The 17,141-nt window shown below is 32.6% G+C and overlaps 4 protein-coding genes across 4 annotated transcripts in view; 2 read left to right on the top strand and 2 right to left on the bottom strand.

The window, feature by feature from the left end:
• Positions 1-4,195, bottom strand: part of LOC106102143 — a 5,631-nt gene extending 1,436 nt beyond the window's left edge. Inside the window, exons 1-9 of the mRNA XM_013281553.1 lie at positions 3,949-4,195; positions 3,721-3,857; positions 3,354-3,555; positions 2,753-2,984; positions 2,479-2,640; positions 1,919-2,050; positions 1,549-1,808; positions 853-967; positions 269-623 (exon numbers count right to left, since the gene is read on the bottom strand). Coding sequence (XP_013137007.1) covers positions 269-623; positions 853-967; positions 1,549-1,808; positions 1,919-2,050; positions 2,479-2,640; positions 2,753-2,984; positions 3,354-3,555; positions 3,721-3,857; positions 3,949-4,001 — 1,648 coding nt within the window. The 5' untranslated portion in view covers positions 4,002-4,195. The remainder of the gene's footprint in view (positions 1-268; positions 624-852; positions 968-1,548; positions 1,809-1,918; positions 2,051-2,478; positions 2,641-2,752; positions 2,985-3,353; positions 3,556-3,720; positions 3,858-3,948) is intronic.
• A 550-nt stretch (positions 4,196-4,745) lies between these two features.
• LOC106102476 (selenide, water dikinase) lies at positions 4,746-6,415 on the top strand. Its single transcript, XM_013281973.1, has one exon. It carries the CDS (start codon positions 4,858-4,860, stop codon positions 6,064-6,066), a length of 1,209 nt encoding a protein of 402 aa, XP_013137427.1. The 5' UTR covers positions 4,746-4,857; the 3' UTR covers positions 6,067-6,415.
• A 44-nt stretch (positions 6,416-6,459) lies between these two features.
• LOC106102477 (DET1- and DDB1-associated protein 1) lies at positions 6,460-9,208 on the bottom strand. Its single transcript, XM_013281974.1, has 4 exons — positions 9,060-9,208; positions 8,833-8,971; positions 8,460-8,521; positions 6,460-7,978 (listed from the first exon to the last, which is right to left on the bottom strand). The coding sequence occupies exons 1-4, from the start codon at positions 9,060-9,062 to the stop codon at positions 7,877-7,879; spliced, it is 306 nt and encodes a 101-aa protein (XP_013137428.1). The 5' UTR covers positions 9,063-9,208; the 3' UTR covers positions 6,460-7,876.
• Positions 9,209-9,894: 686 nt separating this feature from the next.
• Positions 9,895-16,367, top strand: LOC106102142. The gene is made up of 14 exons (XM_013281552.1): positions 9,895-10,049; positions 10,281-10,519; positions 10,872-10,962; positions 11,074-11,227; positions 11,371-11,531; positions 11,843-11,966; positions 12,119-12,240; positions 12,686-12,800; positions 12,869-13,051; positions 13,626-13,875; positions 14,223-14,447; positions 14,806-14,945; positions 15,328-15,555; positions 15,984-16,367. Exons 1-14 carry the CDS (start codon positions 9,895-9,897, stop codon positions 16,365-16,367), a joined length of 2,571 nt encoding a protein of 856 aa, XP_013137006.1.
• Positions 16,368-17,141: the final 774 nt, after the last annotated feature.

Genomic DNA, 17,141 nt, shown 5'->3' with positions numbered 1-17,141 from the left:
AGTCTGGTAGTCAAAACGTTTATGTTTAGAAACCTTCCCCTATTAGCCTCTGATGTTAAATAGCTTTGCAGACTTATACTACACTAGCTGTTGCCCGCAACTTCGTCCGCATGAAAATAAAGAAGAATAGAAAACAAGCAACATTATCAGTGTATACTCAGTGTTTAATGGTGTAAAAAATTTTGAAATGCATTTCAAAATTAAGATTACAAATATTTCCTCTTTATACTATTTTTATAGACTACCTTTTATAGCAAATACGTCTGCTACAAAAGACCAGAATTCCACAAATAAAACCAACAATATACATAAAAAAGTTCTATATACTTACCATTATACCAATTACTGACATCACCAACAGAGACAGCAGAAATACTATCCGAAGTAGCATGCACCAGCACCGGTTTCAGTTCATCTCCTGACATGGTCATCCTCGGGGCATCACCCTTGGACACCACAGAGAAGTTCCCAGAGTCCATACTTAGTACTCTAGGCTGAGCATTCTCAGGTATCCTGGACTGCTTCTCATCCACTACCGGTATCGGACTGAAGAGATCAAATGCTTGAGGTCGACCAGCTTTATCAGTCTTTCCCTCTTGTATATCAGCTTGGGTTAAGTTTTCCTGAAAATATTAAGTAATGGGAATAAACGATAGATTTAAATTCCTTTAAAAAAAAAGGAAAAAAGAGCAGGCCAATATTGACTATGAAATGTAAGAATTAGGTTAACATTTATTTCTACAGATGGATGATTAATTGCTAATAATGTGTGTGTAAAAATTTGGTCACTTAAAATTGTTGTTTATTCAATAAAACAATATAAACAAATAGTTTCCGTCTTATTTTACATACCTTTAAGGCTTTCAGTCTGTCTATTTGTGCTGATATCATAGAATAGTGCGAGTCTACTTTTTCTTTTAAATCATCTTCAGGATTCTTAGTATTTTGCAACAACTCTTTCAATGCTCTGCAATAATAATAAAGATTAAAAATATCACTAAACTAAAAAATTGAGTTAGTTAATTGTACCCTAATAGTGAGTAAGCGCTGCCCACAGACTCATGCATTAGTAGATGCGTTACCTACATTTAATCAATAGAATGGACGCACAGAAAGATAGATATTTCCCCTATTGGCCCATTCACTGCCAAATACACTTTTTCAGATACATTCCTTATAATGTGGGAATGGAACAAAGACAAACAAGGGCAAATTAGACCTCCCCTTGCAAACTTATCAGACGAAACGCGAAATTACTTCCACATCACGCCTGTCTTCTGTGATTGTGTCCCTTAGCCATAGACATCCAACAGAATAAGTATAACAGCGAAAATTTAGATGGATGGATGTTTGCTAGTCTAAACTGCTAAACAGATCTTTATAAAATCTGGCGTAGATGTAGAGGACAGCCTGGAAGAACACTTTGGCTAGCTACTAGCTTTTGTGTTTTTTTTAATACCACGCAGACGGAGTCGCGGGCGACAGCTACTGTGTTATAAAAGCGTTAGATACATTTATAAAAAAATCATAGTAAACTTTACAACATACATATTTCGTCCTTCCAATTGATTAATAATATCTTGTAATGTTGAAGTTGGATCAGTATTATTATTGCCAGAAGCTTTACCGACTGTAGATGTGAAAATAGATGGTTTCCCTTTCCTCCGAACTGATACTGTCTTATCGGATTGTTTCTGTTTATCAGATTGCTTCTTAGCTTCTTTTTTCGATGTTTTTTTCTTTCTTGTCGATGTACAAAAGAAACGCTTCATTCCGCTAACAAAGCTTAGACATTCAGGTGAATTCACCTAATAGAAACAGTGCAGAGAATTTTCATTTATGTTAAAAGTAAATGGTAACCTTGTTCAAGATTACCGATTGCTCTTTTGCTATTTGACGTAAAAAACAATTGTCTCACCTCATCGTCAATAATTTCATGCACCAGATGTGTCCTCTTGTGTCCAGATACCAGTGTTATATTTTTGTCATATAAATAACAGTTCTCACAGAAATATACACTGCGGCACTTTGAACACTTGAAGTGTAATACCTGAAACAGACATTATTCAACAATACATAGCTTATCATGGCATCTTTATTTATTTTTAAATTCCTTGAAACTTTCATTTTGGAAATCTCTAAGGAAACGCCATTAACACGAAATATAGATAGATAACTTTCATTTGCAAATGTCAAAATTCAAATGTTTAAATGACATTGAAGGCCTTTGCTATTGGCTAACAATTACTGTTACCATGGATATCTTGCTTCTTAGCTGCTTGTAGTGTTTTGTCCCTTTCTTGCATGACAATTTATTCACCCCATAAATTGAATAGCATGAACAAATACAGCATATAGCAAGTCTAGAAGTTTTCATTAAAGATATATTTATTTAAAAATGTGTTGTATTTGCTGACAACATACATGAAAAAAGTGTGTTTATTTATTACATTAGTATAGATAACAATAACTGTATACCTGTGCAAGTAGCTGATTACAAGCTGAGCAACTTCCTGCAGAAACAGACGCTCCTCTTCTTATCAGGATCCTCTGCAGCACCGGCAGCCATCTAGCGCTGGCACTATTCTGTACACCCCACTCGGCTACTGCTCGAGAACTGATTCCCAGCATACCAGCACTCTAAAAAGTGAGTGACATAGGCTATACTTTTTATCATTTTGTAATTTCATGCAGGCAAAGACATGAGCAACGGCTAGTATTCCATAATCCTAGATTTTTATTATTATCTTACCTTATCAAAGCAAGCATCTACATCAGTCTGTATTTGATCACAGTTTATACCTAAATATCTAGGCAGGGCATTAATGTAGGTCAGTAATGCAGCCAGTCTCCGCGGAGACACACAACCATTGTGGTCAGCACAGCAGTTGGCCAATGATTGCCATTTCTCTAACACAGTCTCCTCACTCAACAGTATTAGTAGACTTTTTACTGCCAACACTCTTATTGGTGTTGTTCTATGCCTAAAACATCAAAGAATATATATACAGAAAAATGTTACTGGCTATCAAGATATAATAAAAAAAGCATGAGTGTGTCACTCACACACACACACAAAATTGGTTTGAAGAGTTCATATTAGAATTTTGTAAAAATAATTACAATGAATAGTTGTAATATTTTTCATCAAACTGCCCATATCCCTGTGTAGGATATGCACAGTGTGTACTGCACTTCCATACATCTCTCTTAGTCTTTATATGCTCACTCTTGGATGTAGGCTTTTGTAATACCTTCCACTGAATTTGGTCCTCAACCTACCGCATCTATTAACTTTTTGCTATATGGATTAAATTTAATTAATTTAGACTATTACTTTTTTAAATACTCACTCATCATATACATTTAGTAACAAATTGATCATCAAATCTACAGTCAGGTCTATATCACCGGAAAAGGCACCTTCCTTTTCAGCTGCAAAATATATATCAGCAAGAACAGCCTCCAACTCCGTTGGGTCTAATGACAGACTGCTCTCCGAGAGACTCAATTGATGTCTAGCAAATACTCCTGAAGTAATTCGAAGTGGTGGCACTGAGGAAGAAAATCGTAATTGTATCAAATTAGCAAATTATTACCATTATTTACGGCAAATATAAGAGAAATTAAAATATAAAAGGTAGAAGAAAAGGTAGAAGAAATTTATATGGAGTTTAATTCAATAGAATAGATATAGATAGATACAAAATGTTACTTTACCTTTAAGATGTTTTTGTAATTCATAAATTTTAAACGCTGTTCGATAAGCGCTGTATTTAATTTCGTTATATTTTTCCAAAGATTTTAGAATAATACGGAAATGAGGATGGTCATAATAATGTTGATTATTTGTATTGCTGAAATAAAGAAATTATTAAAATATAAGATACAGTGGATTTTGATTTTGGAATTGATTTAGCAAAGTGAAAGTTGTTTATTTATACTAACTCAATATAACAAGGATATCCTGATTCTGTCTCAATTTTATTGTATTTGCTCATTGTTATTGAAAAATTAAGCACCGTCAAACTCAAATGTTAAAAATGCATTTTACATTCTATGACCAACTGCCATAAACTTAAAATTTGATATAATTTGAATTGAAATTACTGCCGTACGCACAGTTTAGGATGCGGAATTTGTAACCATTAATTTGACAAATAGTTTCATTGAATGGAATGTTTGAAAGGAATATAACCAATATTTAAGCAGCCATTAACTAAGCTAGCCAATGACAAAAGTTTTTTGGATAATCTGATTGGTAGAGACAAATTGACCAAAAGCTAAGAAAACTAATTTTTTCCTTTAAATTTTATTTGATGTTCACACTAAGTTTTATTATGATTTCTTTAAAACGAATGAAATGAAATTTGAGTGCAAATATGCAAATGCATTTGAAAAACAATAAAACTAAGAACATTGTTTTAATCAAATTTCTCTTTCAAAAAATATCAATAACCCTATTTTTCAATTATATAATTTTGATATAATGAACTTTATGACAATCAATATGTAAATACAATTTTAATAATATTTTACAATAATAAATATTTAATAAGCTTTAAACTCTTTCGATATATTTTAAAAAATGTAATGGAACGGATATTAGTTTTTGAATGCGTTTTCTACGGCGATTTCAAAAAGAATTTTGCTAACGACCAATCATAAAAATTACTGTATTGTTTACAACTTGTTTTGTCCAATGGCAACCAAGTATTCATGGTGAATTTCGGCCAAGGCGTACTCTGTGTAAAAGAGACGCCATTTTGCAAGCGTCACTTGGCGGCGTGTCGGGTTTCGGCATTATATTGAATTTACTCACTTAGAAAGCTTATTATTGTTTTGGTTTCGTGTAATATGTCGTATTCGTCTAGTGTAGCACAAGATACATTAGCTGCAGCTCAGTTAGAAATGGCGGGTAACCCCAACGCTTTGGCGCTTAGACGGCCATTCGATCCGGTAGCTCATGATTTAGAAGCCAGTTTTCGACTGACAAGATTCGCTGATCTTAAAGGCAGAAGCTGTAAGGTACCACAAGATGTACTCGGTAAACTCGTGGAATCATTGCAACAAGATTATTCTCAACAGGAACAAGATCAGTTTATGCATGTGGCTATCCCGCGCATCGGCATCGGCTTGGATTGTTCAGTCACGCCGTTGAGACACGGTGGGCTATGCTTGGTACAAACGACGGACTTCTTTTACCCCCTAGTAGACGACCCATACATGATGGGGAAAATTGCCTGTGCGAATGTTCTGAGTGACTTATACGCTATGGGTGTTACGGAGTGTGACAATATGCTTATGCTACTCGGTGTTTCTACAAAAATGACTGAGAAAGAACGTGATGTCGTAATACCTCTTATAATGCGGGGTTTCAAAGACTCCGCCTTGGAAGCCGGGACCTCTGTCACTGGGGGACAGACTGTTATCAACCCTTGGTGCACTATTGGAGGGGTGGCCACGACTATCTGTCAACCAAACGAATACATCGTGCCGGATAATGCTGTTATGGGTGATGTTCTTGTTCTAACAAAGCCTCTTGGTACACAGGTGGCTGTCAATGCTCACCAGTGGCTTGACCAACCTGAGCGTTGGAATAGAATCAAACTTGTTGTATCTGAAGAAGATGTAAGAAAAGCGTATCATCGTGCTATGGACTCTATGAGTAGACTCAACCGCATTGCTGCCAGACTTATGCATAAGTACAATGCTCATGGATCTACAGATGTTACTGGTTTTGGTCTGTTAGGACATGCTCAAAATCTAGCTTCTCATCAAAAGAATGAAGTGTCATTTGTGATTCACAATTTGCCAGTGATAGCTAAGATGGCAGCAGTCGCAAAGGCTTGTGGTAATATGTTCCAGTTGCTGCAGGGACATGCACCTGAGACTTCTGGTGGACTGCTGATCTGTCTCCCACGTGAGCAAGCTGCTGCTTATTGCAAAGACATTGAGAAGCAGGAGGGCTACCAGGCTTGGATCATAGGAATTGTTGAGAAGGGCAACCGCACAGCCCGTATCATTGACAAACCTCGAGTTATTGAAGTGCCGGCTAAGGATTAAACATTTGATTTGGGACAATAAATAGCTTCTTATAAATGTTATAAGAAATAGAAAACACTACAACTTCGTTTTTAAGGAAATTTATTATTAAGTAATGTCTGATTTAGACTTTAATTTTTTATTTGTCTCTGATTTTATTTTAACGTTGAGTGGAATTTAAATAGACTTCTATAAAGCTTACTCAATTCTAATTAGTGATTAATCAATGTTTGACACATAGTATATTCACTTATTAAAAAAAAAACTTATTCCATTAGGTAACAATTTTAAATGCAAAATGTTCAAGTTGCTACTATTATAGCAAATTGTGAAATAAGTTTAATTTGAATAAAGTTATTTTTCAATCTTAGCTATGAAGTTTTATTTAAAAGTGGATTGAAATGATAGACCATGTCATTTCTAAACAAATGTATTGTAAGAAATTAATGTTACAAAAAAAAGAATACACTACTGTAATATGAAGAAATAGCACATTTGAAAATGATAGCTACATGCAGGTGTTTACAAGCATAGGCCTTTTAAACAATATTTATAACAAATTCCATCTAAACTGTAGCTCAAATTTTAAAATTCATCAAATTGAATATTAGATACTAACAAACATGTTTATTGTACCTATTAATTGAATTTATCTAAAACTAATAAAAAACCTATTTGACATGTGCATTAACATTTGTAATTTAGATGATTTTGGTGCTGTTTGGCTACTTCATACAACTAAACATCGATACATGAATAATAAAACTGTTCATCTTATAATAGAAATTATAACTACATTACATCAAAGCATTTTGGGAGCACACATTTATGAAAATATTTACATAATGAATGTCTATTAGGGCTTACTTTAATTCTTCATCTAGTACAATAGAAAATGTTGATAAAAAAAGTCCAACTAGAAATTAAAGAAATGAAGCCCTACCTTTATGGTGAAAAATCAGAAATTGAAAGTTCACAAAAAATACAGAATTTTATTTTTACATGTAAACACTACTAAAATTAACCAAAGAGTAAAGAAAATGTCTTGCATCTCAGAAACAGAAAATTAGTGGGTATGAGTGAAGTCAATGAAGCATATATTTCTAAAGTAACAATTTAAATGTTTGTAATTAAAACAACTTATTGTAGATGACAAAAAAGAGCTTACCACAGTATCTTAAAAGAATTTGATTAAAAAGTAAAAAAAGAATTCCAAACATCACGTTAAAAAGTTGCCAATTGGCATTTCTTTTTATTTAAATCTGCAAGATGACATTTAATTTACAGTAAATTTTATTTAAAACAAATCAATGTATATTGTCTGTGTATCCCAAAAGCAATAGATAGGTTTCTAATACATTTTTACCACGGACACTATGTTTGTGGTCATAGAAAAAAAATTTGTTCAGTGAGTTTTTATAAAAGATTTTATACATAAATGACATGTATAATGAGCTTTTGAGTTAAATAAAACGTGAAAAACACATTGGAATGAAATTGATATATAATTAATTACTATAAGCTTATTGTTAAACTAAAAATATTGTGGTTAGTATAGCTTGCTTAGTGTACATACATGAAACAAGTTTTGTCACCTATTTTCAACCAACAAAATCTAAATTCTACCACAAGTCTGGTTATGTATTTCGAAGCAAATAGTATTTGAAACTGGCACAACACTGCTGCAGTTGGTTTGTCAAAAAACACAAAACTAATATGTTTTGAATATTAATATATAATTTGATCTGTATAATGTGAAATATATAGGTTAATACAAAACAAATGTACACTTCACACTGTCCATAACTGTAGCACAGAGTTGAGAGCAGCTTCAGTTGAGGGGGGAGTTAAGGCAAGGCCTCTTGCGGGGTCGGCCTTCATCACCATTCTGTTCTATGTGACCCTGGTCACGTTTCTTTGGAGAATTATTGTTCTGAAATAACACAAGAAAATACAATTACAATCTGCTCCAAATATTTCTATTAGGAATGTTGCTGTCTATGGTTAACTAACACTTAATGCCTAGTTCACACTTGGAGAATAGCACAGGTAAGATATGGATGGTATGGTCTCAATGTTGTTAGTGGCATGGTCATTATGGCACTGGAATACCAGTCAAATTGCCCACTACTATCCAACTGTACCAGTAATATAACTGTGAACCAGGCATCACTTCATATGACCTGCTTGCTTATTTATTTCCTTGATATAGTTTGTATTGTTTTTTGTTATAACTACATAAATACTGTTATAACTACACAAGATATAAAAAACATAGTAAAATTTATGTCTTAAGGCATTAACTATTAATGGTTGAGGTTACAACCATTGTTAAGTTACTTAATTATAAATACTGAAAGATTTATCTATATTCACATTTTTATTGAATTCAACAAACATTAAATGATTTTTACCTTTTTCTCCCACTGTTGATGTAAATATCTTAATAGGATATTTGTTTTTTCTGTTACTATAACTGTAAAAAGAATTATTACATTAAACATAGTGTAAACAACATAGATTGTATTTCTTTACTCTTCTTACACCCAATAGTCAATCAGTATACAATATAATGTTTAACTAAAGTGGTACATTGCAGTGGATAGATACATTTAGTAAAAGCTGAACTAAATATCTCATAGTTGCATAAAGATAAATCCTTTCTATTTAGAAGGCAACATTACACAAGTATAAGTATTAATAATCAATAATGAAATATGTATCGTTCGTGTTGGTCACTCACACTTTATAATTAAAATGTTAATTACGTACTAAGCAAATACTTACTTTGATCTGATGGGATATCCTTTGTAGGTAGATATATCGAGGGTCTCTTAGAACAATTTCTTATACCAGAATCGGTGTTAAATAAGGTAAAGTTATGTTCGTCGTACGACGGTAAGTCCTTCAGGAACTCCATCACCGACTGCAACAATGACGTTCAATATTGTCAAGCAAAGAACAGGGTGTGATACAAAAATTTTAGGTTCTATTAACTAATGTAGTAAACATACCATTGCGCCCCTATTTTACTATCGAATTAAAAATGAAATAACAAGAAAGATATTTGCTTTCACAAATTTATAGCAAATTTATCCAAAAATAAAAGTTCCAGTCGTCACTAAAAACACTAGTCCAGATGAGAATGACATGTTAGAAAAGTATTGCCCTTTGATTGAATTTAAAGCCGTAGTATTACCACAACATTGTTTTAAGAATAAAATAAGTAAAAAGGAAAAACAAAGTTTTCCTTTTATTTTCGCTATAAATTATTAGATATATTTTATACTTTTATCATAACCAAAAATAAATCGAAAGTAAAATGTCTGTTAGCCAACATTTCAAATACGTCTTTGCCCGGACTAGATTAAAAACAAAATCAGTCCGTTAGCTTCAAATTTACCGCGCATTTTAAAATATTGATTACTTTGTAGTTTTATTAAATTAATAATGTTCGGCTTAGTAAACACCAATTACAGCAGGACATACAGCCCCAGTGGTAGACAAAATGCTTTATCTGATATTAAAAGATTGTTAACTTGTCGAGATACCGCGTCTCAGAATAAAGCCTGTGGCTATTTGATAGAGGGTATTAATAGATATAAAATAAAATCTCACGAACAAGCCTATATAGTAGAATATTTCTTAAATAACGACATCGTAGTTTTTCTCTGTGAGGCTATATCTAATTTGGATTTTTCTTTATTCAGGTACGTATTTTCGAACGAAAATTTTCGCTATTAATTAAAATTCTTTTTATGTTTTTAACTGGTTTAAGTATAGTAAACTGACTTTGTACACTGTCTGTCTTCAATTTTATTTCAAATACTTAGATCAGTGTTGTCATGTATGCGGCTGTTGTGGAGCGGGAAGCGTTTCTTCGAGGAGGAACACGCGGCACACGCTACAGCGGCGGTGCTGCGCGCGCTCACGCACTACGCAGCGGTCGGCTCCAACGCCGCTGTTGAAGTTTGCTTGCAATTCATTATCGACCTCCTGAATGGGTACGATAATAACATTCTATACATAAACTTAACATTAGGATTTAATTTAGTTAGTTAATACCTATTTATTGTCTCATTCTATTTCACATTTCACGCCCGTATACGCAATTCGATACTCGATAATTACAAGGACTAACTCAATATACTATATTATGTTAATCCCATTAGACAAATAACGTATAATAAAGTCGTTTTGTAGAAAATAGAGATTATAATTCTAATTTCCAACAGTATCAGCTTTCATGAGAGCGCGTCCCCGTTGTCCCACCAAAGCGCTTACAGCGTAGAACAGCTGCTGGCTTGTTTAAAATCTCAAGTTCAGTACTTTAGTAAGAATCCGAGCAGCATTTTATCCAGCGCTAAAGTGCTGCAAGCTTTAATTTCATACCAACCGTCAGATTTGATAATAAGAGCATGTACAGCAAATGCGTTAGTACAGATATTAAATCCGTGGCTAGAGATGCTTATAGGTAGGTATAGTGTTTTATTTACTTTTGAGGTATACTATAATGATGTTATCATGTTGGCAACGCATCTGCAATTACGCACGTCTATGGATAGTGGTCGCTTCGTCATTTAGGTGAATTCAGGTGGCCGTTTGCCATTTACGATGTAAAAAACGATAAATAAAATAGTACAGTTAAAATCGACAGGTTGCATTTTGTTTAACTTGAATTGAAACATTTTTAAAAAACTATTTAGAGGATTTAGTCATAATATGGTAGAAATTTACACATGTCTAGTATTGATCAAAGACCTAGGATAAAAAAAACTAATAAACTAAATAAAGTTAGGGCAATTATTAAGACAAGTTTGTTTTAGGTGCATTAAAGCACTCAGTGCTTGTAGAAGGGAAAGGTTTGTCAGGTACCCTGCTCATTGTGACGTCACAAATAGGATTGGATATACTCAGGTCGGAATTTAAAAATTTTACAAAGATTTTAATCATATTATAACTGAATTACATAGATGAAAATAATTTCAAAATCCATGACCACTTTTTTTTTTCTTTTATTATAAATAGGTTAATAAATCTCGTACAACAAAGTAAACAAAAAACTGGCTTCATAGAAAGCATAATAGTCGATGAACAAGAAGTTAATATTTTAAAAGATACAGTTTCATTGATGAAAACTGGTGTACAAAGTACGATTTACGAATTGGCTGTGTTTATTAAGGTAAAATATCAACTAAATGTATAATTTCTGAATAGAAATAAAAGTTTTTTTTTTACTAACTTTTTACGTCTTTGATCATAACTTTTTTATTTTGTTTTTCTCATACATAAAAAAACTTCGATTGTCGGATGACACGTTTGAAGGAAAATGAAATCCAAATTACTACAGAGGAATACAGCATGTTCTTAAAATTTTTACTCAACTTTCTTCAACACGACACAAACGCGGAACAGTTACCAGAATTTTGTGATATGCTCTTTGCTAAAGAATATTTAAAAATGCTGCCAGAATTTCAAATAAAAAGGTATATTTTTTTCCTAAAAAGTGGATCTTCCCGTAAAGGCCAGCAATGCATCACTTGACTTTAAAAAAAAAATCGTCGCATTAAACTCTACCATTGTTTTAACATCAGCAAATACAAACACCTATTTTACTGATTTTACTAAACATAACCATCGTTAGGGCCTGTCCTACCAAATTATCTGATAACAATCCGACTTGTAAAATATGTATCGGTAATTCGATTTTGTTTCTTTAACTGACTGTGACGTCATTTCAAGCTTTCTGACTTATCAGCCAGTGGTAGGACAGGCCCTAAGTTGTAATAAATTTCAGAAACGACTCTACAATACGTAAACTAACTACTTTAGTATTGGGTGAGATGCTCAAAGCGTTGGCTGCAAAATATCTGTGTGTTAAAGATAACGAAAACAAGATAATGTGTGCTAAGGACATTCACGTAGGTTTAATAAAACTTTCAGTAGTTTACATAAATAAAACTACCGCACGAATTTTTACTACAACTCGAGTAGAAGATCTACGCTAATGTGCGGTTTAAGTAATCCTTAAAACTCTGAATTCGGTTTTTAATCAATTTGTATATATTTTCAGCACGGTCTCGTGGAATTGCAATACGGGATAGAAAATCCTCAAAATTTAGGAAAACAGCTGGAAAAAACTCGTCCATACAGTTTATTTGTTTATATCTACTTTTATAGCCAATCATCTGACAAGTATTTTTTGCATTTTTTGTTAATTTTACAATCTTTTTTCCCCTAGCAGTCGTAGCTTAAAGTTTAGTCTATAGCTTTCTTTATAGAAAAAGTATATTTACCGCTAGTATTATTACTAGCGGTTGCTTGCGACTTTGTCTGCGTGAATTTAAAAAAAATTAAGAAAATAACTTGTAGTACTCACTGATAACGTACCTTTTAAAGGTGAAAGAATGTTTGATATAGGTCCAGTAGATTTTGAGTTATTTCAATACAAAAATACAAATCTATCCTTTTTATAATAGTATAGGTTACAACTGTCATATGCGAAACAAAAAAAAAATAAAAAAGATTTTGAGTTTTTGTTATACATACAAAATCTTAAGTTATTAGCATACATAGATGTAGTATTAACAATTGATTACATTTGATTCTAACAAAAACCTGATTTTTGTCCTCTTTTCAGTCCCGAAGAAGCCACAGCTCGGTTACTGCCGCATTTAGTAAAGCACGTGTTACATCTACCCGCAACTATAAAACCACCATTTTACATTATTAAAGCACTTTGGCTGATTTTCGCTGTAAATATATTCATTAACTTGAATACGTTTTTAATATTACGTTAATATTAAAAGTTTATTTTATTTAGATGTCCTCAATATCAGATGTTTCGTTGAAATCTTTAGAAGAAAGAGTTTATTTGGAAAAAGCGACTCAGCGTTTAATTTCATTGTTACAACCTGACCCTTCTATATTTTATACTCACAATCCTGCCATATTACTATGGTCATTCTCTTCTGCAAGAATTCCTGACTACATACGTATTGAAGTTGTAAGTAGTTTGTACCTAAAGTATGTTAAGTAAGTGTACTTAATAATTTACTAATGCAAGGTTCGTACACTTTTGACTGAAAATAACTGATCAGTCAAAACTAGTGTGGGCAAAATTATAACTGTCAATCGAACTCTCTTGTTAAGGTTTTTACCTACATGCGCAGTTTTAACTGAACAGTACGTCACTTCAGTTAAAAGTGTAAGAACTGAGCGTTTATAGCTTTTACGGGAATAATAAAAAAATCTTACGAGTATACCAACCTAGAAATGATTCGACAAATAAACGCATTATAAAAGCATCGCATCATTTTCCTCACCTTATACTACTGTAGGGTCGGGGCGCCGGTTTTTCATCCCCAAAATAACTCTATCAGCCTTCATCTGTCACCACTCCATGTCACCTTTCACGCAATCCATCCATCTCTTTCTATGTCTACCTCTACCGGTGTACCTCCACAATCATATCTAACATTTTTCTTGTTACATTCTTTTCATCCCTCCTCATAACATGCCCATACGATGCTAAATACAAAATGCATTATAAAATCATCTATAATTTAAAAATATTCTAGTTGTCCCAATGGTTGAAAACAGAAGACTCTTTACCCGAGGACATGATTAAAGAGTTTGAAGTATGGAAATTATTATTAGATATACTTATTAAATGTAAAAATGAAGAAATCGTATCAAATTGTATAGAAACATTAAATTTGTGCTTGGATGGCGCTGATGAGGAATCAACGCAGGCATTTTCTACTGTCATTTGGTTCACACTACCTAATGTCCTGTCTAGATATTTGATAGACTATAGCTGTGAAATAGGTATAATAATTATGTAACATTTATACTTTACGATATATATAAAAAAAAAACTAATAGAAACATTAAAACCTTAATTAAGTATTCAACAGATTAAAAAAATATGAAATGATATTATTTTATTAATGAACTTGAAGGTTGTATTAACTAATCTTGCTAATATTATAAATGCGAAAGTTTAGATGGGTGGATGGATGGATGTTTGTTAGAGTTTGTACCCTAAACGACGTAGAGGATTGTCTGGGAGCACACATAGGCTCACTTTTGTTTTTTTTTTAATCCCGCGGACAGAGTCGCGGGCGAAAGCCAGTATTTCACAATAATTATAACAATATTTAAATAATTTTCAGAAACAAACATATGTCATTTAATGGATTTAGCAACATCCTTATATCCTTCCGAAGTCGATCAGAATGTTTGCATTAAAATCGCGTCTCTAATCACTGCGATATTTTCAAGACAAAACGTCGAATATACAAAAGAGAGAATCGAAGTTAGATATCATTATGAATACGTTTGTTTAAAATTAAGCCTGATTTTATTGAGCGTGGCACATAACCGTCAGGACAATAGAGGTACGGAGTATAAATTCATTTTTACAATACCATTTAAGTATTTTCTATCCATTTGGAAAGATTTTCTGTTAATACTGAAATAAATTCAATACTTCAACGTTACTATACTTTCAATTGTCAATTGTTATGGTAAAAATGTAGAAAGCCTTACGTATAAATATCACTGCATACCTTGGCTGACACCGACATCAAAGTAATAATAATTGTACAATCTAGACATAACAGCTACAATAAGGTAGGTTTACTATTTTCAAGGAATTATTTCATTTCTTTTTAGTGTACTGTTTTTTTGAGAATATTTCGTTTTTGGTGTATTTTGTTTGGACGTCTCTACTTGGTATTTCATTACTTTATCCAGTTCTACTGACATTCACAAATCGTGAAGGATTCCTCTCAGCTGTACTATCCTCGTCTAACCATTGCGAGGATCGCGTGGCTTGCGTCGCTTTACAACTGCTCTCTTACGTAGTACATTACTTCACTAAGAACAACTACCAGGTCAGTGTAACAATTTAAATGTTACTAAAACATATAAAATGTATTTGCGAAATCAAATATTTAATAGTTATTGGTATTATAACCAAGACATGTTACGTTAAAATGTTACGAAAACTCTAAATGACTGTCAAGCATGCTTCATTGTAATTGTTTGTTGTTCAATTTGACATAATTTTTACTTAAAACTGTATATTAATGATAATTGGTTTACACCGAGATTTAATTGTAAAAAGCTGAAGATCGATGTTGCCAGTAACTATCAAATCAATAATTTAGGAGAAAATATTGTATTCAGAAATGATGTACCAAAAATTGCGTGGTCTGTTGTCTGAATTTTTCTTCTTATTTTTTAGTATTATTTTTATTATTTATTTCATAATAGCCAAGATACGTGCTACAAATTCAAACCGAGCAAATTATAAAATCTCTACGTAGAGACAGTGCTAATGAAAGGTCCTCTTTGCTGTTAAAATTTGTATGTTCTATGCTAAACTCTGTGAGTACACCGCTCGCCTTGTCCACTGAACTGAGCACTGCGCCCCCGGCCAACCAGCAATGTATCGCGTTACGAGCTCTCATGTTTAGAATACAACTTACCCTTTGCTGTAGAGTAAGTAAAATACTTGTTTGATATATTACTACTGTAACATCGACAACTCCATTACTGTACTTCCCAAAGAGAGGCTCGGAGCCTACTTTAAGTTGTCGGTTAAATGTATATATGACATTCGAAAAACATATTGGAATTTAGCCAGATTTGATCCCAAGACTAGTAGATTACAAAAAAGTTTTTACCCTCAGCCACAAATACCTTTAATAACGAATCTTACTTCTTGCTTAATATTTTAAATTCGTAAGTTTAGATGGATGTTTGTTAGAGTTTATAGACTAAACTGCTGGGCGGATCTCGATGAAATTTGGCATAGCTGTAGAGAATGGTCTGGAAGAACTCATAGGCAATTTTTTTTTAATTCATTCGGAGTTGCGGGCGAAAACTATTCATAAATTAGTCAACTTTATATATTCCATAAATAATAGGATTCCGACGACCAAAAAGCAGTTGGATGGAAATCTTTAGCGTCAATTTTCAAACACGCAGTAATTTACAAGGGAGATGCAAAATTAGTGACAGCTCTGACGTCACAGCCCTGGACACACACACTAATAAGATTCCAATTAACACAAAAACTGACAGATGAATTTCTATCATTTGTATCCGACTGGATGATACTTCTACAAATAACATTACAAAACTCTATCGCCGGTAGAAATTGTTACATTTCTAAATATAACCCGTTATCTAAAACGTTACTGTTAATAAAAACTAACTTGGAAGTAAACGATGAAGGCAAAGAAGTGAAACAGAGAATTTTGAAAATCATTGATAATGTTATCGAAGACGCAAAAATTGATTTCACGTAAAAAACCCTTAAAATCTGCCTATGTTAATAATACTTTGTCATGATAAATAATAAATTTGATGTGTTTGCTACACCTTTTTTTATTTATTTTTTTTGTTTTCAAACTTCATCATTTTTTAAATATCTCTACTTTCAAATAACATAATGAAAACATTGGCGATTATATAACAATAACAATAATCATAGCATTGTAATAGTCATAACAAACCAATAAAGTCTTATAATTAAAAGTAACAATAAAGAAAGCCATACATAGTTCTAATTAACTTTCTATTTTTATCGATTGCCCAAAAATATCCAGACACTTTCCATGCGTTTTGCATTCCGAAGGACGAGAGAAATTATAGCTGCATAGCTATAGGTGTAGGCGCTTTGAATAAAAATGAGAGTGAAAACACAATACACGAATATCTTTGTACTTTATTATATCACATAGATTACTTATTACTAATATTATAAATGCGAAAATATTAGAGTTTTTAGCCTAAACTGCTTAAAGGATTTCGTTAAAATTTGGCATAGATGTAAAAAATATCCTGCAAGGATACAAATTCTATTTGTATTTGGCTACTTACTTTTGTTTGTATTTAATTCCACGTGGACGGAGAAGTGAGCGAAAGCTAGTAAATTAGTTTTTGCATCTCCACCATATAGGATACATTCAATTTTTATGAGATTAGTAAACGACAGTAAACAGTACGTTTGTGGAGAATATTTTAGACGAATACGTTTCTTTAATATACACTTAAAATTAAATTGCAGATAAACAATTGCA

Source organism: Papilio polytes, unplaced genomic scaffold, assembly GCF_000836215.1.
Source record: "Papilio polytes unplaced genomic scaffold, Ppol_1.0 DF823923.1, whole genome shotgun sequence".
Classification (NCBI taxonomy): domain Eukaryota; kingdom Metazoa; phylum Arthropoda; class Insecta; order Lepidoptera; family Papilionidae; genus Papilio; species Papilio polytes.
The sequence above is the reverse complement of the archived record's forward strand: the minus strand, read 5'-3'. Positions and strand labels throughout refer to the sequence as shown.

Coding starts and splice junctions, on each gene's coding strand:
- LOC106102476 (XM_013281973.1), top strand. CDS start 4,858: ATGTCGTATTCGTCTAGTGTAGCACAAGATACATTAGCTGCAGCTCAG.
- LOC106102477 (XM_013281974.1), bottom strand. Junction 8,522..8,832: donor GGATATCCCATCAGATCAAA/GTAAGTATTTGC, acceptor TTCTTTTTACAG/TTATAGTAACAGAAAAAACA. Junction 7,979..8,459: donor ATCAACAGTGGGAGAAAAAG/GTAAAAATCATT, acceptor GTGTTATTTCAG/AACAATAATTCTCCAAAGAA.
- LOC106102142 (XM_013281552.1), top strand. CDS start 9,895: ATGCGGCTGTTGTGGAGCGGGAAGCGTTTCTTCGAGGAGGAACACGCG. Junction 11,967..12,118: donor TGTGTGCTAAGGACATTCAC/GTAGGTTTAATA, acceptor ATATATTTTCAG/CACGGTCTCGTGGAATTGCA. Junction 12,241..12,685: donor TATAGCCAATCATCTGACAA/GTATTTTTTGCA, acceptor TCCTCTTTTCAG/TCCCGAAGAAGCCACAGCTC.